This window comes from Narcine bancroftii, chromosome 13 (assembly GCF_036971445.1).
Source record: "Narcine bancroftii isolate sNarBan1 chromosome 13, sNarBan1.hap1, whole genome shotgun sequence".
NCBI lineage: Eukaryota > Metazoa > Chordata > Chondrichthyes > Torpediniformes > Narcinidae > Narcine > Narcine bancroftii.
This window is the reverse complement of record NC_091481.1, coordinates 78,498,454-78,520,628: the sequence shown is the minus strand read 5'-3', so window position 1 is coordinate 78,520,628 and position 22,175 is coordinate 78,498,454. Positions and strand designations below refer to the sequence as shown.

Below are 22,175 nucleotides of genomic sequence, written 5' to 3'. Positions count from 1 at the left end.
TGAGCTTTCTAATGCGCTCTGGTTAGAGCCGTCGTTATTACCCAATGACACTTCGAATCACGTGGTTCTGACTGCACGCTCCATCAGCAAGCGCTGTTGTTTTTTTTTGCTGCTAATGTTTTTATAGTCGCTGCTTTTGTCAGATTTTCTGGTGTTTTAGCTACAATATGGTGGACATTAGTGTTTGTGAACCTGTATCAATAACTTTTTTTGAGAATGAAGTAGTAATTAAAGGAAAAGGAGGAGAAAAATCAAAAAAGTGTTACTAATAATATTGTAATTCAATGTAGAAAGATTTTACCAAACAATTTTGTTGTTAGTATTCATATAATCAAAGAAATATTACATTTAAGCAACATCCACAGCCTGAGGCCACTTATGGACCTCGCAGGGTAGGGAGGGAAAGCTTTGTTGTCCGGGGTTCATACTCCAGCTCCCTTAAACACAGAGGAAAGGATTAGTGGAATATCAACGCCAGGGTGGATGAATTCCTGCTCACCCAATAGTCCCCCTTTAAGTCCGTTCTCCAGTCAGCCTGAATCTAGTGTTTCGTTCTTCTCTTTTCTGATAGGAGATTGAGGAAGATCGGAAGAAAGCAGAAGAGGATGGCATCTCTGTGACCTCTCGGAGACCCAAGTATGAGGCAGAGCACGAGCGCAGACATGATGGGAAAGGACTGCCGACGCAGGCCGGTGCCCTCAGTAAATCCCCGCCTGTGAGTGAACTTCTTCCGCTTGGTGCCGTGGATTCTTTAGGACGGGGGAAAGTTTCCCATTAGGCAGTGGGGTTCTCAGCCTGGGAGACTGTCAGTGGTGGGAGAGGGGGCAGGGGTAGATGGAACCCGGGGTTGGGGTGGAAACTGAGGGTGCTGATGTTGATGGGCACTGTCTGTCAGCGGGTGGGGCAGAACCCCAGGCGCTCCCATTAAGGATAGAGCGCTTTCTGTCAGTGGGAGGGGGCGGAGTCTTGGGTGCTGCCCAAACACAGGTGGAGGTGGAGCCGCATGAGCAGCCTGTCGGTGGGGGCGGAGCCCTGAGGAGCTGCCTGTCAGCGGGAGGAGGTGGAGCCATGGGGAGCTGTCCATCAGCAGGTGGGAACAGAGCCTCTGGGTCAAACATATAACATTATGAAAGATAGAGGTAGGTAAGTTGTTCCCATTGGTTGGGGAGACCAGAACTAGGGGACATCGCCTCAAGATTCAGGGTAGTAGATTTAGGACGGAGATGAGGAGGAACTGCTTTTCCAAGAAGGTGTTGAATCTGTGGAATTCACTGCCCATTGAAGCACTGGAGGCAACCTCAGAAGATATATTTAAGACAAGGTTGGATAGATTTTTACATAGTAGGGGAATTAAGGGACCTGGGGATGAGCCCATCGTCAGATTGGCCATGACCTAATTAAATGGTGGAGCAGGCTCGATGGGCCGGATGGCCGACTCCTGCTCCAATTTGTTAAGTTTCTTATGTAGATGTGTGCTCTCGGCCTGATGAATTGGGGAATGTCAGTCTTGCTCCGAGTTCACGCTGCTCCCTCAGCTCGGAAACCAGCAGCTTTCACCGCAGTGCATCGAGGCTTCCTCTGCCATTCTGTGTTTGAAACCCCTTCTGTTTCCTCCCCGCAGGACAGGCGAGCGGCAAACGACGGCAAACCTCGCAGCAACCTGGGCAGGCAGGGGAGGGCGGGTGGCCCCAGCTCCCCAGGCCCCATGCACGTGGTGGACCAGGGAGTCCCCTGCAGCTCTCCCAGACACCGTCCCGACCGGGCGCTGCGGGAGGATCGGACCGAGCGGAGCCCCCAAGGCTTCAGTGGCCACGAGGGCGGAGCAGGAGAGCGCAGGGGCAGAGGCAGAAGGGGCCACGGAAGCAGAGGAGGAATTGATAGAGGAGGTGTTCCTACCGGAGCTCCTTCGCAGGACAGAAGGGTGAAGGTAAGGCGAGAAGGGTGCACAATTTAACATGAGATGTCACACCATAGTAGTAGCACAGGGCCAAACTAGACTCCTGTCATTCTTCCCTCATCTTCACTGTATCCTCCTCTTCTCTTTGCTGATACCCACTTGTATCCATAGCTCTGGCTGCACTGGACCTGGAGTCTGGAATTCCCTTCTAAACCTTTGCCTCTCTCAATGAGATAAGCTCAGTCGACAACTTATCTCGATGAACAAATTGGGCAGAGAGGGCGTTTCCATTCAGTGTGGCTCTCTGAGCCTTGCACTGGACGACAACAAGTTTTTAAAATTTAGACGCACAGCATGGTAACAGGCCATTTTGGCCCACGAGTCCGTGCCACCCAATTGACCTACAGCTCCGGAGCACCTGGAGGAAACCCACGCAGACACGGGGAGAGCGTACAAACTTCTTACAGACTGCGCGGGATACTAACCCCGGTCCCGATCACCGGCGCTGTAACAGCGTTGCTCTTACCAGAGCTCCTTCGCAGGACAGAAGGGTGCTGCCCAGACTTTCTCAAAAGGTTGGCTTCCTGAAAAAAAAATTGGGGATTGTGATAGACCACTTCAAGCTGAACACAAAGATAAGTTCAGGTTTGCTGTATCAAGTAGGAAGTTGGAGAAATATTAAATTAACTTTAATTGAATTTAGCGTGTTTAATCGCATAATGACGCTGACACGTTACGTGAGTTCAAGTGACCCAAAAATGTTTTGCCCCTGATTTTCGTTTGTATTCGGCATCTTGTGTCAGTGACCAACAATAGTCGGCCGGCATTGACGGATTCCAGTTGCCCCGACGCCGCTTTTCCACAGTCGCAATGTCCTGGTGAAACCTTTCTCCGTGTTCGCCACTGACGGCACCAGGATCAGCGGGGAAGACGTCCAAGTGCGAATGCAGAAAATGAATTTTCAACGACACGTTGCACTTCATGAAGTAGATTTAAAATATGACAGGAAATCACAAAAATAGGTAATATTTAAAAAACGGTACTTGATGAGAAATTTTTAAGGTGATTTTTATGATCAACAGGCCCAAAATCCATAAAATACACACAACCTCCCTCTTTACTGATTTGCCCTGGTATTATTTTGTTCCTCATGTACCTTCGAACCATAGAAAACTACAGCACAGAAAACAGGCCATTTGGCGCTTCTAGTCTAAACATCATTCTGTTAGTCCGACTGAACTGCACCTATTCTATAAACCCTCCAGACCTCTCCTATCTGTGTATCTGTCCAATTTATTCTTAAAACTTAAGATCAAGCCGGCATTTACCACATCAGATGGCAGCTCGTTCCACACTTCCTTCACTCCCTGAGTGAAGAGCTTCCCTCTAATGTTCCCCCTAAACCTTTCCCCTTTCACCCTAGAGCCATGTCCTCTTGTACTTATCTCTCCCAATCTAAGTGGAAAGATCCTACTCGCATTTACTCTGTCTGTACCCCTTATAATTTTGTAAGCCTCTATTTGATAAAATCTCTTCTCATTATTCTACGCTCCAAGGAATAAAGTCCTAACCTGCTTAATCTTTCCCTGTAACTCAACTCCTGAAGACCCGGCAACATCCTCGTAAATCTCTGAACTCTTTCCGTCTTACTGATATCCTTCATGTAGTTTGGCAAACAGAACTACACACAATACTCCAAATTTAGTGTCTGATACAACCTCACCATAACTTTGATTTATGAAGGCCAAAATACCGAAAGCTTTCTTTACAGCCCTGTCTACCTGTGTCGCCACTTTCAGGGAATTGTGTATCTGTATTTCCAAATCCTGTTGTTCCTCCACTCCTCAGGGCCCTGCCATTTGCTATTGTAAAAGCCTTGTGTGACTTTTCAAAGTTCAGGGTCAGTGTATAAATTCAACTGTGCTCCACTTGAGTTCGTGGATCCCTTTCCTGCCCCCCCTTAAAGAGGTTACCCTGGGTGTTTCCAAGACATTAGATTCATCTTTGGAGGCCCTTGTGTTGGATTCTTGTTGGAACCACAGAAGACTCATAAATACCTTGCTTCCCTCGGCTGGTCGGTGAATTGGCCAGTTTGGTGCAGAGCTGTGCTGAGCCTTGAGTTGAGCCGAGATGTTCTTGCTCTGGAGCAGGTATTGGGCAGCAGATTAATGCAACGCCAGCGATCCGGATATGAATCCGGCGCTGCCTGTAAGGCGTTCATAAGTTCTCCCCATGGTTTCCTCCGGAGGCTTCAGTTTCCTCCCACCCTTCAACGAATACGGGGGATTGTAGATCAATTGGTCAGCATGGGGGATTGTGGGCCAGAAGAGTCTGTGGGTGTGCTGTATGTCTAAATATAAAAATATTATATATTTTAAAAAACCTCAATTGTTATTTCTACCCCTGGATGCTTAAGGAAATGTCTCCTGGATTTTATCTGTATCAGAATTCTGCCCCACCTGGTCCAGGTTGGTTTCTGTGCTCTGCTCGAATCTCCTTGTTTTTCATCTAAATCTATCAGCTGAACCAGTTTCCCTCATTTCCTGGTGAGGCACCCAAGCTATTTGCTTCAGCCACAAGTTCCACACTCTTGCCACTCCTGATGGCTTCTTGTACCAAAAACCTGTGGTTGGTTGGGCAGGAAACATTCTCTGTGGTCAGCTGATAACTTTAATAGCTGGTCCCTTGCTAGGCAAGTGGGAATCTGAGGGAATTGATGAGAGTGCGGATAAAGTTTTTTTAAAAATGGGATTAGTATAAATGACTGCTTGCTGGTCTGTGTGGGGGTCACGTCTGTTCATCCTCTCACTGTGATATAATTATCATAAATTTTCCTACCCCCTCAAACATGGGCGGCACGGTTGGAGAAGTGGTTAGCACAACGCCTTTACAGTGCCAGCGATCGGATTCAGGGTTCGAATCCCACGCTGCCTGTCAGGAGTTTGTACATTCTCCCTGTGTCGGCGTGGGTTTTCCCCGGGGACTCTGGTTTCCTCCCACCCTTCGTAACGTACAGGGGGTTGTAGGTCAATTGGGTGTAATTGGGCGGCACAGGCCCGTGGGCCGAAATGGCCTGTTACCGTGCTGTGTGTCTAAATTTAATCGTAAGCTTTAAAATACCATGGAATACCGTGCTCTGCGGTCTAACCAAGGTTCGGAGAGGAACTTTGTTAAATTTCAGTGGATTCCCTGTAAAGAAAACACCACAGTGCTAAATTTCTTTCTCAGTAATACAGTAAAACCCCTGATATCCGGCACCTATGGGAATCGGTAGGTGCTGGATAAGTGAATTTTCCAGTTGTTTGAGGTTGCATGGGTTGGAAGATTGACCTGTGGTTGGGGGGTGGGGGGGGGTGGCGGTAGGGTTTGCCAATTTTAAACTTTTGTATTTTTTACTTATTTACTGTCCACGTTTTTTTGCCGGTTGCTTGAATTTCAGATAACTATTTCTAACTGGTGATATATTATATTGACCTCTGGTTCATGTGCATTGAATCTCCAGCTTGTAACTAATGAGTGCCTTCACAGTCTTGCTTGGCTTGTGCTAAGAGTGGGTGCATGGGCAGCTCATGATGTGTGGCTAACATTTAGTGCTAACATTTTCTTAAAGTTGGCAGGTTATTTAAAGACATAAATAAAATATACAAAAAAAAGTTGGAGTGCAGCAGGAATTAAACAATTTCACTGAAACGTTTGAGTCACCAACTTCCAATTGCTCTCTCTTTCTCTCTCCTGAGTTACAGTTGCATTTAAATTTAGATATGCAGAATGGTAGCAGGCCCTATCGGCCCACGAGCCTGTGTCGTCCACAATCCCCGTATGTATTTGAAGGGTGGGAGGAAACCCATGCAGACATGGGGAGGACGTACAAGCTCCTTACAGACCGCGCGGGATTCGAACCCAAGTTGCTGAACCCATGGAATTTCTCCTAAGACCTGCAGAGGAAGAAAGAACCCCCCATTTATGCTGTGGGTTTTGCTTTCCCAGGCATAGATTAGCATTATTTTTGGAAAGTTCTTGGCGAATCTAGCCTCAGCACTCTTTTGAGGAAGAGGATTCGTGATGACCAAAACCCTTCAGACTCACCGCCAACTGCCTTCACTCTGTTTGGCTCTGGAAGGCCCATTGGAAATGTCCCCTGGCACCTTGACGTCCTGGGTAAAGACCTGGAGAAGCACTGGAGGAACTCAGCCGGTCTCGCAGCGTCCATAGGAGGTAAAGATATATGGCCAACTTTGCGGGCCTGAACCCTTCCTCAAGGTATAAACAAAAATACAGGAAGGCGTCAGAATAAAGACTGGGAGAGGAGTCCAGACCGACAGTCAAGATGGTAGTGAAACCACTCAAAAATGTTGGAGGAACTCACCTAGTCCATAGGAGGTAAAGATTTATTACCAATGTTTTGAGCTTGAGCTCTTCTCCCCCTGCCAGTCTTCAGTCTTTATTCTGACACCTTCCTGTTACCTTGAGGAAGGGCTCAGGCCCGAATTGTCAGTAATGTATATTTACTTCCTATGGGGGCTGCGAGACCGGCTCAGTTCCTCCAGCATTTACTGTGTTTTTTACTACAATCTGTTTCATTCCTTGACGTCCTGATGACAAGATCCGAGTTTTGGATGAAAATTGTTGTGGGAATTTCCTGCAACCCAGGGCTTGAAATACTTCCGTTTGGAACGGAATCGAAGGATCGGCCATTGATTAATTTGCTGTCTTTCGGGGAGTTCCCAAAGGCTTAACCCAGCTTAATGAGGAGTAAATGCGTATGATTCAGTGATTGGGCCCAGGAGAGAATTCAGTGTGCTGATAACCGGAATCTTGGCACCCCTAGTGCCTTGTTCCTTGCTGGAACGGTGAGATTGGTGGGCACCGTTCTCCGAAATCAAGAGAATAAATTGATTTTCAAATGCACCCTGGATGTGTTCCACCTGGAGAGACTCTCTAATATATCAACTTCCTTTTGTAAATTTTAATTTAGGCATTTTGGGCCCATGAGCCTGTACCTCCAAAATTAAAGCCAATTAATCTACAAACCCCGGTGGATTTCGAAGGGTGGGAGGAAACTGGAGCTCCCGGAGAAAACCCACGCAGCCACGGGGAGAACATACAAACTCCTTACAGACAGCGTGGGATTCGAACCCAAGTCCGGTGACCCGAATCAGAATCAGAATTTATTCCCATGAAACTCGTTGTTTTGCACAGCATCACATGCAAAATTGCTGTAAATGACATTTATTAAAAAAAAAATTAGTGCAAAAGAGGAGAAGGCGAGGTAGTGTCTGTGGTTCATTGTCCATTCAGAAATCTGGAAGAAGCTGTCCTTGTGCCACTAGGTGTTGGTCTTCAGGCTCCTGGACCTCCTTCCTGATGGTAGCAGAGAGGATAGAGGCTGCTTTCTTGTCACTCCACCTCTTGTTAATGTCCTTGATGGAGTGAAGACTGATGCCCATGATTGCGCTGGCCAAGTTCACAACTCTCTGTAGTCTTTTCTTGCCTTGAACATTGGCACCTCCATATCAGGCAGTGATGCAATCAGTCATTATGGTCTCCAAGGTACACCTGCAGAAATTTGGAAGAGACATACCAAATTTCTTCAAACTCCTCACGAAGTATAGCCACTGTTGAGCCTTCTTCGTGATTGCATTGACATGGAGGTCCCAGGACAGACCTTCAGAGATTTTGACAGCCAGGAATTTTGAAGTTCTTTATCCTTTCCACTGTTGACCACCCTCGATGAGGACTGGTTTGTGTTCTCCTGGTTTTTCCTCCCTAGTCCACAATCAATTCCTTTGTTTTGCTAATATTGAGTGCAATTTTGTTGTTGTTATATTAAGGGATATGGGAATGCAGACACATAATTCCCTGAAAGTGGCATCGCAGGAAGACAGGGTTATAAAGAAAGCCTTTGGCATCTTGGCCTTTATAAATCAAGGTATTGAGTAAAGGTCTTGGGATGTTATAGTGAGGTTGTGTAAGACACTACTGAGGCCAAATTTGGAGTATTGTGTGTAATTCTGGTTGCCTAACTGCAAGAAAGATATCAGTAAGATTGAAAGTGCGCAGAGAAGATTTACTAGGATGTTGCTGGGTCTTCAGGAGTTGAGTCACATGGAAAGATTAAACAGGTTAGGACTTTTATTCCTTGGGTGGGGGTAGAAGAATGAGAGGAGATTTGATAGAGATTTACAAAATTAAGAGGGGCATAGACAGTAAATGTAAGTAGGCTCTTTCCACTTAAATTAGGAGAGATAAATATGAGACGACATGGCTTTAGGGTGAAAGGGGAAAGTTTTAGGGGGAACATTAGAGGGAATTTCTCTCAGAGGGTGGTGGGAGTGTGGTATGAGTTGGCATCTGATGTGGTAAATGCGGTCTAATTCTTAAGAATAAATTGGATAGATACATGGATGGGAGAGGTCTGGAGGGTTATGGACTGGGTGCAGGCCAATGGGACTAGAAGAATATTTCTGCACAGACTAGAAGGGCCGAATGGGCTGTTTGCTGTAGTGTTCTATGGTTCTTGAACCCCCTAAACCATAGAATGCTACAGCATGAAAAACAGACTTTTTGGCCCCTCTAGTCTCTGCTGACCATCATCTTCCTAGTCCCACCGGCCTGCTTCCATCCCATCACCCTCCAGGCATCTCCCATTCATGTACCTATCCAATTTATTCTTAGAACACACAATCGACCTGCGTTCACCGCATCAGATGGCAGCAGATCTATCCCCCTCCTGTACATTTGATTCTGCCAACGATCATGGCGTCCCCGGCAAATTTGTAGATGGCATTTGAACTGTGCCCTAACCCACATGGGTGTAGAGCGAACAGAGCAGTGGGCCCAAGTTTGATTCCAAAACCCCATGGTGCTGTCATCAAGGAGTTTGCACATTTGTTTTCCTTGGATTCTCTGTGTTTATTTTAGTTACCCACTGCCAAGTTCAGCATGTATTACCTATCCCATCCCTCATTTTAGACATCAGTTACGAGTCGACCATGTTTGTGAGATTGGACTTGGTGGGGATGGTGGATTCCTTCCCTACTGAGCCAGATTGGTTTTCACATTACTAAGTCACACTAACTTAATTGTCATGTAACAGTACGGAGCATGTTCTTCTTTTCTTCTTTGGCTTGGCTTCGCGGACGAAGATTTATGGAGGGGGTAAAAAGTCCACGTCAGCTGCAGGCTCGTTTGTGGCTGACCAGTCCGATGCGGGACAGGCAGACACGATTGCAGCGGTTGCAAGGGAAAATTGGTTGGTTGGGGTTGGGTGTTGGGTTTTTCCTCCTTTGCCTTTTGTCAGTGAGGTGGGCTCTGCGGTCTTCTTCAAAGGAGGCTGCTGCCCGCCAAACTGTGAGGCGCCAAGATGCACGGTTTGAGGCGTTATCAGCCCACTGGCGGTGGTCAATGTGGCAGGCACCAAGAGATTTCTTTAGGCAGTCCTTGTACCTTTTCTTTGGTGCACCTCTGTCACGGTGGCCAGTGGAGAGCTCGCCATATAATACGATCTTGGGAAGGCGATGGTCCTCCATTCTGGAGACGTGACCCATCCAGCGCAGCTGGATCTTCAGCAGCGTGGACTCGATGCTGTCGACCTCTGCCATCTCGAGTACCTCGACGTTAGGGGTGTGAGCGCTCCAATGGATGTTGAGGATGGAGCGGAGACAACGCTGGTGGAAGCGTTCTAGGAGCCGTAGGTGGTGCCGGTAGAGGACCCATGATTCGGAGCCGAACAGGAGTGTGGGTATGACAACGGCTCTGTATACGCTTATCTTTGTGAGGTTTTTCAGTTGGTTGTTTTTCCAGACTCTTTTGTGTAGTCTTCCAAAGGCGCTATTTGCCTTGGCGAGTCTGTTGTCTATCTCATTGTCGATCCTTGCATCTGATGAAATGGTGCAGCCGAGATAGGTAAACTGGTTGACCGTTTTGAGTTTTGTGTGCCCGATGGAGATGTGGGGGGGCTGGTAGTCATGGTGGGGAGCTGGCTGATGGAGGACCTCAGTTTTCTTCAGGCTGACTTCCAGGCCAAACATTTTGGCAGTTTCCGCAAAGCAGGACGTCAAGCGCTGAAGAGCTGGCTCTGAATGGGCAACTAAAGCGGCATCATCTGCAAAGAGTAGTTCACGGACAAGTTTCTCTTGTGTCTTGGTGTGAGCTTGCAGGCGCCTCAGATTGAAGAGACTGCCATCCGTGCGGTACCGGATGTAAACAGCGTCTTCATTGTTGGGGTCTTTCATGGCTTGGTTCAGCATCATGCTGAAGAAGATTGAAAAGAGGGTTGGTGCGAGAACACAGCCTTGCTTCACGCCATTGTTAATGGAGAAGGGTTCAGAGAGCTCATTGCTGTATCTGACCCGACCTTGTTGGTTTTCGTGCAGTTGGATAATCATGTTGAGGAACTTTGTTGAGGAACACAGGGAGAGCAGCAGCGGCCCCGGCCCCGGTCCGGGCGAAGGGTAGACGGCGGCGGCCCCGATACGGACGGAGCATGTAATGTTGCACAAAACTGCCGTCTTCCTGCTGTAAGACAAAGACCGTAAGGTGGCACAGTTAACCTCGCAGTTAGTGCAATGTTGTTACAGCACCAGCGATCAAGGCTGGGGTTCGAGTCCCATGCTGTCCGAAAGGAGTTTGAACGCTCTCGCAATCTCTGTGTGGGTTTTCATCGGGGGCTCCGGTTTCCTGCCGCTCTTCAAAATATGTACCGGGGATGTAGGTTTTATAGGATGTAATTGGGCAACACGAGCTCGTGAGCCGTGCCGTATGTTTCAATTTTTTAAAAAATTAGTATCACCTGGCATCCCTGACGGTACGAGAAAAAGAAAAGCAAAAGAGAGTGTAATGCGCGTCGAAAGAACCAAAGACTTGTTGATCCAAACCAAGGCTTTTATTAACTAAAAGACTGGAGCATATCACAAGTAGGTCGACCAGTCCAGAATGACCTGGTCTGGCTAGGAGCAATCCTTTTAAGACCTGCCAGTAGGTGTGGCTACACTCTCAGCCAATCGCCGTCATCCTACACGACCATCTGTACATATGTACATATACACATTGGTGATAGAATCTGTACTATCACATTCACCCCTTCTTTGAGAACCGACCCCAGGGTGGATGGAGGTTAGGGGCTGTACCGGTCAAGCGGCCTGACCATCCGGCGTGACCGCCGTGGCGCCGGGATTGGGGCCGCCGGCAGGCCCGTAGGGTGCGGCCACTGCTTCTCTCAATTCCCCAATGGCGTTGTCGACAGTCTGGCCTGAGCTGGTGGGGTGGTGCTGGTCCCTCTGTTCGCACATAACCTGGGGGAGAAGGAATAGGGGGAGGTTGGGTCGAAGGCACTGCTGTGCCTGATCCGGCTTGGGCTAGGTCCCTTATCGAGATTGTCCGTCTGGGTACTCAACATAGGTATAATGCGGGTTCTCATGGAGCAGTCACTCGGTCAACCAAGGGGTCGTTCTTTGAGTACCGGACGTGGTGTTGTAAAAGGACTGGACCGGGAACCGCGAGCCATGCCAGTATGGTCATACCCGACTCGGATTTTCTCAGGAAAGAGAACATCCTTTCATGGGGAGTGCCATTGGTCGCGGTGCATAGGAGGGAGCGGATGGAGTGGGATCAATAGGTTTTTATTAACTAAAAGACTGGAGCATATCACAAGTAGGTCGACCAGTCCAGAATCAATCCTTTAAGACCTGCTAGTAGGTGGTGCTACACTCTCAGCCAATCGCCGTCATCCTACATGACCCTCTACATAGACACATTGGTAATAGAATCTGGACTATCACAGAAAGTCCCTTCAGAGTCACTGTAGCCCTTTTCACACTGGCAATTTAACCCAGTAATTAACTGGTTAACATGCCAGTGCGAAGGCTTGTGAATCGGCACGCAGGAGTTGAATCGCCCCGAGGATGAATCGCCCAGGGAGGCCGTATCATCGTGGATTCATTCTGAATCGACGTACCGTTTAGCCCAGTGTGAATGAGACAAGGGGTACGCAGGACGTCACCGCTTTGCTCTGTGATGCTGGGTGGTGAGTGTGAAAGGGCGTAGAGAACCGGATAACATTGGTCCAGTGTGAACGGCTCTATATTTTAAAACAGTTCGTTGAACTGCCAGTTTAGCAGTTCACTCATGTCAAAGGGGCCACTGAGTATCCATGGATTCGCCTCTTGACCTCCTGCAGCCTCGGCACAAACAACTATTCGATTCATCAGTCACCTGGAGGTCCAGATAGAAACCTTCAGTACGGTCAGCGCAAGGCCCTTCGGAAGTCCTCCTTGCCATCAGCACCCTCTCGAATCCCAACTCTGATACTTGGTTCCCACGAACCTGTTGAATCCAGCCCTGCCTGTAAGGGGTTTGTATGCTTCCCCCTGTGTCTGCGTGTGTTTTCTCCCGGTGCTCTGGTTTCCTCCCACCCCCTCAAAATGTACGGGGGTTGTAGGTTAATAGGATGCAATAGGGTGGCATGGGCTTGTGGAAGGGCCTGTTACTGTGCTGCTTGTCTAAATTTTTAAAAATCTCAGTTACTATTTCTACCTCTGAATACTTGAAATGCTTCAGTATTTGAATTGATTCAGAATTCTGCAATTAATAGCCCTGCCTGTCCAGGATGGTATCTACACCCCACTCGAACCTCCTTGCTTTTCCTCTAAATATATTAGCCGAACCCTTTAATGCCATCTCCCTCGTTTTCCGGCAAGTCTCCCCAAGCTATTTCCCTCAGCTACTCTCTGAGGCAGAAAGTTCTGCACTCTGGCCAGTCCTGACAGCTTCTTGTACCGAAAACCTCTCATCAGGCAGGAAATGTCCTTCTGTGGAGACCATTCATCATTTGGTAGGTCACCTCATGGCTTCAGCTTGTCCCTTGCTTAGGCAAGCAGAGGAATCTCAGTGGGGGGGGGGGGGGGAGAATTGACGAGAATGCAGGTCCCCGACCACTAGTCCCCCGCACAGCCTGTACGCGCCTCTCAGCCGCTGACGCCGGATTTTATTTTATTCCATGTTAATGAATTTATGTCTTTGACTCAGAGATCCAGACGAGTCACTGAGGGGAGTGAAAAGCTTTCAAACTAATTTCTCCCAACAGGAGTGGGAGGAGAAACGGCGGCAGAACATTGAGAAGATGAATAAAGAGATGGAGAAAATTGCGGAGTACGAGAGAGGCCAGATGGTGAGGCCACATCCTTGTCCACACGTTCATCCGGGCCTTCTCTCCTTCCTAGCCTGTTCTACCCTCCCGAACGCTGATTTGCTGATGTCATGACCTGACCATTGCTGGACCACAGAAAATGCCGGAAAACAGAAATTGACCCGCAAGGGAACCCCCTATGTAAACTTATTAAAGCTTAAAACAGGAAATAATTCTGTGGGGTGGCATGGCTAGCCTAGTGGTCAGTGCAGCGCCTTTACAGCGCCAGCAATCGGGACATTAGTACAAACTCCTTACAGACAGCGCGGGACTCGAAGTCCAGTCCCGATCATGGCAGATTGACAGCGCCACTGATCGGGGCTGGGATCGAGTCCTGTGAGGAGTTTGTACTAACGACGGCAGATTCAAAGCGTGCTGGACCACAGAGCGCCGGATAAGAGAGGTTCAACCCATACGAATCTGACCTTGCGGGTGTGGCAGGGTCAGGTTACGTGGGAAGGTGGCGGGGTTGGAGTTCCCCGTGGGGACCGCTATTGCACGCTACAGAGATACACAGGGCCCTTTGCCCTTTGACTCCAAGTGGGCTCCGTTGAGTCTGATTCATTAAATGTACTGTTTGATCATTCACCTGGAATTGGGAAGCTCATCGTTGAGGCACCAATTTCCACTCCGCAGGGAGTGAGGTGTGAAGTGATGCGTGGAGCACGTGTAGGACGGCATAGATGTAGAAAGGTTGTTTCCCACAGTGGGAGAGTCCAGGACGAGATGGCTTTACTTCAGGATTGAAGGGCCTCCGCTTAGAGCAGAGTGCGGAGGGATTTCTTCAGCCAAAGGATAGTAAATCTGTGGAATTTGTTGCCACAGGCAGTTGTGGAGGCCAGGTCATTAGGTGAATTTAAGGCAGAGATTGCTAGGTTCTTGATTAGTCTGGGCATCAAAATTTACGGGGAGAAGGCCGGGCAGTGGGGAAATGGATCAGCTTGTGATTGAATAGTGGTGCACACTCAATGGGGTCAGTAGCCTATTTCTGCTCCTGTGGCTTATGGTCTTGTGGGTATGAGCGTGTGCGGGGAGGAAGGTTGTGTTGGCTGGCTCTCGTTTAGATGTGCAGCAGGCCATTGCAGCTGCAAACCTAAGGTTGAGCCTCGTGGGAGTTCGGCCGGGGGAGGTACCGAGGGTGAGAGAAGGAGACGTGATCAGAAGCCCAAACAAGGACTTGTGTTGGGGTGGGTTGGTGTTTTAACCAGTGATCAGACAGGAATGATGGGCTGAAGGGCCTGTTTCTGCTGTATGACTGAGTGCTTGAATGGCTGTGACCTACAGAGCCTTGGGTTGAGACCGTGGAAGTGAAATTAATCTGAATCACGACAGGTGCAGGGGGTCAAACGTCAGCCACCAATGCTGTAGAGGTTTGTACTATGTTCCAGATAAGTGGAGGGACAGGCTTGAGGGACTCGTACAGCTGTGGCCCAAGGATGTTCCAGTTTTGCACTCAGCCTTTGGGGTAGAGGCAGGAGAACAGTGGTAGAACAGATGTGACAAGGATTAAGGCAAATCACATGGGAAGTAACCACAGGATTGGTGCCATGGGCACCTCGGTTCTGCCTGTGGCTTCCTGGAGATTGTTGAAATGTATCTCTGGAGAGGAGATTTGTGCCTTTATTAACAAGCACACAGTTGTGTCAAATCAACCCTTGTCCTCAAGGATGTGTTCACTGACTGTATGGCTGTATAATAATTATATCAGGGAATGAATGGTCTATTCACCTTATATACTCGTGTAATAATCTATACATTGTAAAAGTCGGCCCCGCAATTTTTGGCTCCGGCTGCCCACCCATCCGAGCTCCTGACCGCGGACTCTCGCCCAAGTCCTAGCCACCTGCCCATCTGAGCTTCTGACCATGGACTTACCACCCGGACCCCACCGCCTGGCCATCTGAGCTCTCAACGCCCCAAATGCGGGCTTACCACTCAGTCCCAGCCTCCTGCCCATCTGAGCTCCCAATGCCCTGACCGTGGACTCCCACCTGCCTACCCATCTGAGCTCCTGACGCCCTGAATATGGGCATAATTACCCCCTGGTCCTGGCCACCCGCCCACCCATCTGAGCTCCCTATCTAAGTACTTACCATAGTCAAAAGTAGTGTGCGTGTAATAAATTTTACCCTAAAAATTGGTCCACAAACAAACTATTGCACGAAAATATACAGTAGGTTTAAATGGCTTTCTTTTTTATTGCTGTTTGAGGAGAAAACATCCTTGACCCAGTAAACTCAGGGGTTTCTCCCCGTCACTTGTTAAAGTTGAAAAGATTGTGTGGCTGTAACCGTTTCTGTGACCTTGGGATTAAAAGTCTCTTCAAACATGAGAAATACAGCAGCCAATTTGTGTACAACCAGTTCCCAGAAACAACAGCATGGTGATGGCCAGATATTGTTTTGATTGAGGGTTAAGTATTGTCTTAGGAAATTGGTAAAGGTCGTCCCTACCTTCTCCTCTTTCAAATTATGCTCAATTGGAATCTTTTGTCTCAATTGGGACCTTTCCTATTTTCTCGTCTTGTGCCTTATCTGGGCCAATGCTGTACTCTGGCACTGCAATCTCAGCCCAGGTGTGTCCTTGGTGTCTGGTGGAGTGAACCACGAGGACTCCCTGTGTAAGTACTGGGTGGTTGGGGAGGGGTTGTTGGATGATGCTGTTCCGAGGAACTAAAAGTGAACCTAATTCTCCTTTTGAGACTGGTGCTGGGGAGAAAAATCCCACGCGCAACTTCCTGGATGATCCGCGGCGTTCGGGATCCCTTCCCGACAACGACAGGAAGGACGGCAGCCGTCGACATGTGCGGAATTGGGGCGGGCCTGACTTTGACAAGGTGAAGACGGGTCTGGATCGGGGCAAGAACCATCAGGTAAGGCCATTGCTGGCTGGCGCTCTGGACTGAGGGGCCCATTCTGACCACTGCCCTCCTGCAACGGAGTGAGTGTCAGGTGGATTTGAAACTGAACACGTGATGCTGTTTCACCATGCAGAGGGGAGATCTGGAGAAGAAAACCAAAAAAAAACCTAAAATGCTGCAAAGTTGTTGGAATTACATAATTGGACCCAGAGTTTTTTTGATAGGTATATGCTCTATGGGTTGGCACAACATTGTGGACGGAAGGGCCTGTGGTGTCATGTTCTATGTTGTTAGATGGGTCTGTGTGCCTGGGAATCCATCTCTGTAGTTACCAGCCATGTTCCCACTGTATTTTTATTGCTGGCATTCATTGCCGTTCACCTGGCTAACTTGTTTTGTAACCCATCCCCAGGGCAGGCACTCTGGTCCCAAAGCCCCCTTCGACATGACCTTGTCAATGACAGGACGGGAGAGAGCGGAGTACATGCGCTGGAAGAAGGAGCGGGAGCAGATTGACCAGGAGAGATTGGCACGTCATCGCAATGCCACGGGGCAGTGGAGGCGCGAGTGGGACGCTGAGAAGACGGAATCCATGTACGTTTGTGTTGGCATTGGCAGTTAAGGTGACGGGCACCTGTCTCCTAATTATTGACCCCCACCAAACCCCACAGGGTCTTGGTTTGGGGGCGGCGGCGGGGGGGGGGGGGGGGGGCTCAACCAACTTCCCATCATTTGGAAATGTGCTACCCAGGCGAGTGTTGGAGTTGGAGAGGAGTGGCCAAGGGTCCAGACAGGACTCGTTGGTGGGAACTCAGGGCTGTTGTGGGCAAGGGGGCAGAGGAGACCTGCGGGAGAGGGCTCTGAAAGTGGGCTTGAGCCCTACTGTTCTCATCCTAGATTGCTCAGGAACACCCAGACCCAGTCCCTTGATACTCCTAACGGACTGAGGGGAGTGATGCGGAGTGGCGACTGGTGCCAAAATCAAACCTCCAGAGAGGGACAAAACACAGAGATGCTGGAGGAACTCAGCCGGCCTCGCAGCGACCGTAGGAGGTAAAGACATCTTACCGACGGTCTACAAGATTCTGAGAGGCATGCATAAGGTAGACAACCAGCACCTGTTTCCCAGGATGGGAGTAGCAAACACCAGAGGATAGCTGTACAAAGTGAAGGGAGGAAAGTTTAGGGGAGACATGGAGAGTTGTGAGTGCCCAGAATGCCTTGTCTTGGAGGCTGAAACATTAGGGGTATTTAAGAGATTCTTAGACAGGCACACAGCTGGAAGAAAATTAAGAGGTTTATGAGGAAGTATTTTTTTGGTAGAAATATAAAAGGTTGGCTGAAGGGCCTGTACTGTTCTATTTCAGGCCTGGGCTCAAGGTACGAGTGAAGAAACACAGGCAGAATTAAAATCTGGGGGGAGGGAAGGGTCCAAACCAGCAGACAAGAGGTGTTAATTGGATATGATAAGAAGAAAGGTGATTTTGGCTCTGTGAAAGGAGACAAAGGGAAGCCAGGGAGCGAGAGCTTGATAGAGCTAGAGGAAAGGAGTTGGGGAAGATGATTTGGGGGATGGGGGGGGTCCTTAACAGAAACTGGAGAAGTCAATGTTAATTCCATTTGATTGGAGGGTGCTCAGAGAGGAGATGGAAGTGTTGTTCCTCCAATTTGCTGGTGGTCTCAGTCTGGCAGTGCATGGGACTACGGACAGGGAATTGAAATGGGTGGCCGCTGGGAGATCTCAGCTGAGGCGCTTAACGAAGCAATCTTCCAGACTGCGTCCAGTCTGCCCAATGTAGAGGAGACCACAGCGGGAGCACTGGTTGCAGTAGATGACCCCTGTGGATTCACAAGTGAAATTATGCTGGAACATCTGTTTGGGGCCCCGAATGGTGGCGAGGGAGGAGGTGTGGGTGCGAGTGGAGCATCTATCTCCTGTGGTCGCAGGGGTGGGCGCCATGGGCGGTCAGTACTTTAGGTCGGGTCGCTTTTTCGACCTTTTGAAATGTGGCTCACTGCGTACTGGCAGAGAGGACAGACTTGTGACACACAAAAAAAATCTGCTTAAAAAGCTGTCTTCTCGCCATGGGTACCCTGAATCTCTGCTTTCAAACTCGAGCCCAAGTTTTCACACGACTTAATCCTTCAAGCACTTGTTTGCACCTTCCGAGAGTGACAGCTGCTGTAATCCCCTGTGCCGGCAGGTACTCGAGTTCTAGGCTGTTACATTGAAAATGTTCTGTGTCTGCCCTTGCCCTCCCAGACGAGTAAATGATAACATTGAGATGTGTTTATTTTTTTCCCCCCAATCCCCAGCTCAGAGAAACCAGCCAGAACTCACAGCCCCACTCTCTCCAATCAGATACACAGTTCTAAAACACTAAAGCACAGTACCGGCCCTTCGGCCCTCGATTTTGTGCCCACACATACATTCCTTAAAAAAGTACTAAACCCTCCCTACCCCATAACTCTCTATTTTTCTTCCATCTTCGTGCCCAAGAGTCTCTTAAATGCCCCCAATGTTCCAGCCTCCACCACCACCCCTGGCAAAACATTCCAGATACCCAAAACTTTGATGTTTACCCTATCTATGCCTCTCATAATCTTGTACACCACTTAAGTCTCCTCTCATCCTTTTTTGTTCCAGAAAGAAAAGCCCCAGCTCTGCTAACCTGGCCTCATGAGACTTATTTTCCAATCCAGGCAACGTCCTGGTGAATCTCCTCTGCCCCCTCTTCTATGATGAGGTGACCAGAACTGGACACAATAAGTGTGGTCTCACCGGAGATTTATAGAGTTGCAACATGACCCCTTAAACTCAACACCCCCCCCCTCACTATTAAGAAGCCCAACATCCCAACTCTCCTATCAGCCTGCGCAGCGGCCTTGAGGGGTTGTATGGATTTAAACCCCAAGGTTGAGAGATGTATTTGGCGCATAGTATGATTGGGAGGACTGGAGGGGACTTCTGAATGGAACAGGGCTGGTTTCTGTGCCCTATATCAATCCTAGGATGAAGAGGGGAAGGGAAGAAGGCGATGGCGAGCTCTCAATGAACAGCTCCCCCTCCCCACGGTGTTAGAGATGGAGCTCCAGGATTTAGACCCACTGATAATGGATAGTGTTTGAAACTGCCAAGGGTTTCTCAAACTGCTGGTAAAATTTTGAGAGGTGCTGTTGGCGTACTGAGGCTTGTCGATGCAAAGCATCGTGACTGTTCTTCGGGGTATTTCAGATCTCAAGTGCTGCTGGAGAGAGACCGCCTCAGATTGATGGATGGAGTGTGAGCAAGATGCATTTAATATTCTGTCCTATTAGTCACCAGCCCTTCTCTCACTGCTCGACACATGAGCTGGCTATGTAGTTTATTGCCGCTTGTTTGTTTCTCTCCTCCAACCTCTGGTTAATTATTCCCCTCTTAAAATAGGGTTGACGTTCTGTTTGATTTCAGTGGAGTTCTGAGCGAATATTAAAGTTTGTACATGAAGTTACAATAGTTAGTCCTGGCCACACCAGTCAAACGCTTGCAAAAATATTCCTGAAGAAGGGCTCAGGCATGAGTTGTCAGTTATAGATCTTTACCTCCTATGGACGCTTCGAGTCCAGCTGAGTTCCCCCACCATTTCTGTATTTTTACTCCAATCTACAGCGCCTGCAGACTTTTGTGTCTCACCCCATCGCCTGCATTCAGTGGAGGGAAGTGGGGAGGTGGGAGGGGTGGCGGCTTTAAACAGTACTTGCATTAACTCTGGCCATGGAAGATGTATTTTCATTTTTAAAAATTTTAATTCAATTTACATCACGGTAGAAAAGTCAAAGTTTTTCGAGGTCCGGATTTTCGGGTGGTCTGGATTTCTGGCATCCAGATTTTTGGACCTTTACCGTTCCACTTCCTGTGGCAGCTTCCTCTACATGCCCACCTCCTTCTGTGTGAATTAAAATTGCCCCCACCCCCCCCCCCCGGGTCCTTTTTTTTAATCTTTCTCCTCTTAAACCCTCTAGTTTTAGACTCCCCTGAAATCATTCCTTATCTGTACCCTCCTTCATGATTTTTGAGGCCTCTGCAAAATCTCCTCACCTGCCAGCCTCCTGCGCTACAGGGTAAAAAGGCCCATCTGATTTGGCCTCTCTGACTTGCTCAGGTCCTGATAACATCCACATGAATCTTTTCTGCACCCTTGATGACCAGAAATGCCCACAGTGATCGAGCTGGAGTCTCACCAATGTCTTGTACAGCTGACTGATTGAAGGCAGGCATACCAAGTGTTCATATACAGTAAATCCCCAGTTATCTGGCACGTATGTATGTGTATTTTCCGATTGCTTGAGACTTACTCTTACAATGCCTAACTTTTGGCTTGGCTTCGCGGACGAAGATTTATGGAGGGGGTAAAAAGTCCACGTCAGCTGCAGGCTCGTTTGTGGCTGACCAGTCCGATGCGGGACAGGCAGACACGATTGCAGCGGTTGCAAGGGAAAATTGGTTGGTTGGGGTTGGGTGCCTAACTAATACACCTGTATTAAGAATAAACAGTTTAAAAGACAAAAATACTGTACTTCACTTGCATGAAAAAATAAACCTTTATTGCGTGAAAAAATATACTTTATTTTCGGCCACATTCTTTGAAAACATTTAACCGATGCTGCATCTGCAGGTTCCTCCCCCTCCACAGGACTTACAGAAAGATGAATAATAACATTATAGATAATTAACACCACCTCGCCCACCAAGTTTATAGATAAAACCTCTGATCAGGGCCGACTCTTACTAAACAGGGAGATGGAGTCACTTTAAGAGAGTCATCCCAACAGCATCAACCAGCTCTTCATCCTGGGCAATCCCATTTTATTCAAACACAACTTTATTCAAACAGCTGCTACGAGCAAGGCTCTCCGCTGGTTGAATATATGCTTCCATCTTCACCAAAGGTTTATGTATTACTTCAGAAAACATTTACTTTTACCATTTTAAACTTGCTTATTTTGAGCTATTGTTTTATTCTTATTTATTTTCATTTTTATTTGTATTTATTTTCCTGGATTATTTTGCCAGTTGTTTGAATTCCAGGTATCAGGGGTTTTACTATATATATTTTCCTTTTTATCCTTCAAGGTTCAAAGAGCGTTCCCATCCGACTGAAGACGACAGCTTTAGAGGTAGGTGTTAAGAGGAGAGGGCCACAATTTCTACTGAAGATCGCAGTTAACCAGACAACCATATAACAATTACAGTGTGGAAACAGGCCATCTCGGCCCCTCTAGTCCACAGTAATTTAAGTGAACTCCACGAATCCCACCTACCCACTCCCTCTCCACAACCCTCACATCCACGCACTCATCCAACCTTCTCTTAAGTGACAAAATTGACCCTGCTGCAACCACCTCTTCCGGAAGGTCATTCCACTCAGCCACCACTCTCTGAGGTAAGAAGCTTCATCTTATGTTTTAACCCTTTAATTTATGACCCCTCATTCCAATCTCACCTACCCTCAAGGTGAAGAGCCTATTCACATCTACTCTATCAATCCCCCTCATAATTTTATATACCTCTATCAAATCCCCCCTCAACCTTCTACGCTCCAATGAATAAAGACCCAGTCTACTCAATGTATTCTAGATACAGGTACACAATCCTTTATCCGGACATCTAAAATCCGTAAAGCTTCAAAATCCGGCATTTTTTTCCCTGGTGATAGTACAGCGGAGAGGGAGAGAGAGAGAGATGGCAGTGCAACTAGGTTGGGCGGGGGGAGGAGAGAGAAGCGGCAGCGTAACTCGGGTGGGCGAGGGGGAGAGAGATGCCAGCACGACTGGAAGGGGGGTGGATACGGCAGTACAATTCGGGTGGGCTTAAATCTGGAGCAGCTGGCTTTTGTTCACAAATCCAGAAAAATCCAAAATTCGGAACACACCATCCCCCAAGAGTTCCAGGTAAAAGATTGTGTACCTGAACTACAATCCAGGCAACATTTTAGTAAATCTCTGCACCCTCTCTACCTTATTGATATCCTTCCTATAATTTTTTGACCAGAACTGCACACAATATTCCAACCTTGGCCTCACCAATGCCTTGAACAGTCTCAACATCACCTTCCAGCTCCTATATTCTATGCTTTGATTTATAAAGGACTTCTTCACTACCCTATCGAACAGAGTTGTCAAAGGCCTCGAAGTGGGCGCGGTTTACAAGGAACGTCCCAGGGATGTGGGACTTGCTCTGAACATTGGTTGTA

The 22,175-nt window shown here is 48.2% G+C and overlaps 1 protein-coding gene across 4 annotated transcripts in view; it reads left to right on the top strand.

Annotated features, from left to right (window-relative positions):
• The window catches only part of ccdc9 (coiled-coil domain containing 9), a 58,355-nt gene that overhangs the window by 12,028 nt on the left and 24,152 nt on the right, over positions 1-22,175 (top strand). For 2 of the 4 annotated variants that reach the window (XM_069909961.1, XM_069909960.1), the window contains exons 4-10: positions 572-715; positions 1,622-1,927; positions 12,981-13,064; positions 15,784-15,954; positions 16,355-16,536; positions 16,840-16,995; positions 21,056-21,099. In XM_069909961.1, the coding sequence (XP_069766062.1) occupies positions 572-715; positions 1,622-1,927; positions 12,981-13,064; positions 15,784-15,954; positions 16,355-16,536; positions 16,840-16,995; positions 21,056-21,099 (1,087 nt within the window). The remainder of the gene's footprint in view (positions 1-571; positions 716-1,621; positions 1,928-12,980; positions 13,065-15,783; positions 15,955-16,354; positions 16,537-16,839; positions 16,996-21,055; positions 21,100-22,175) is intronic. The other 2 variants (XM_069909963.1, XM_069909962.1) reach the window with 2 other exon arrangements.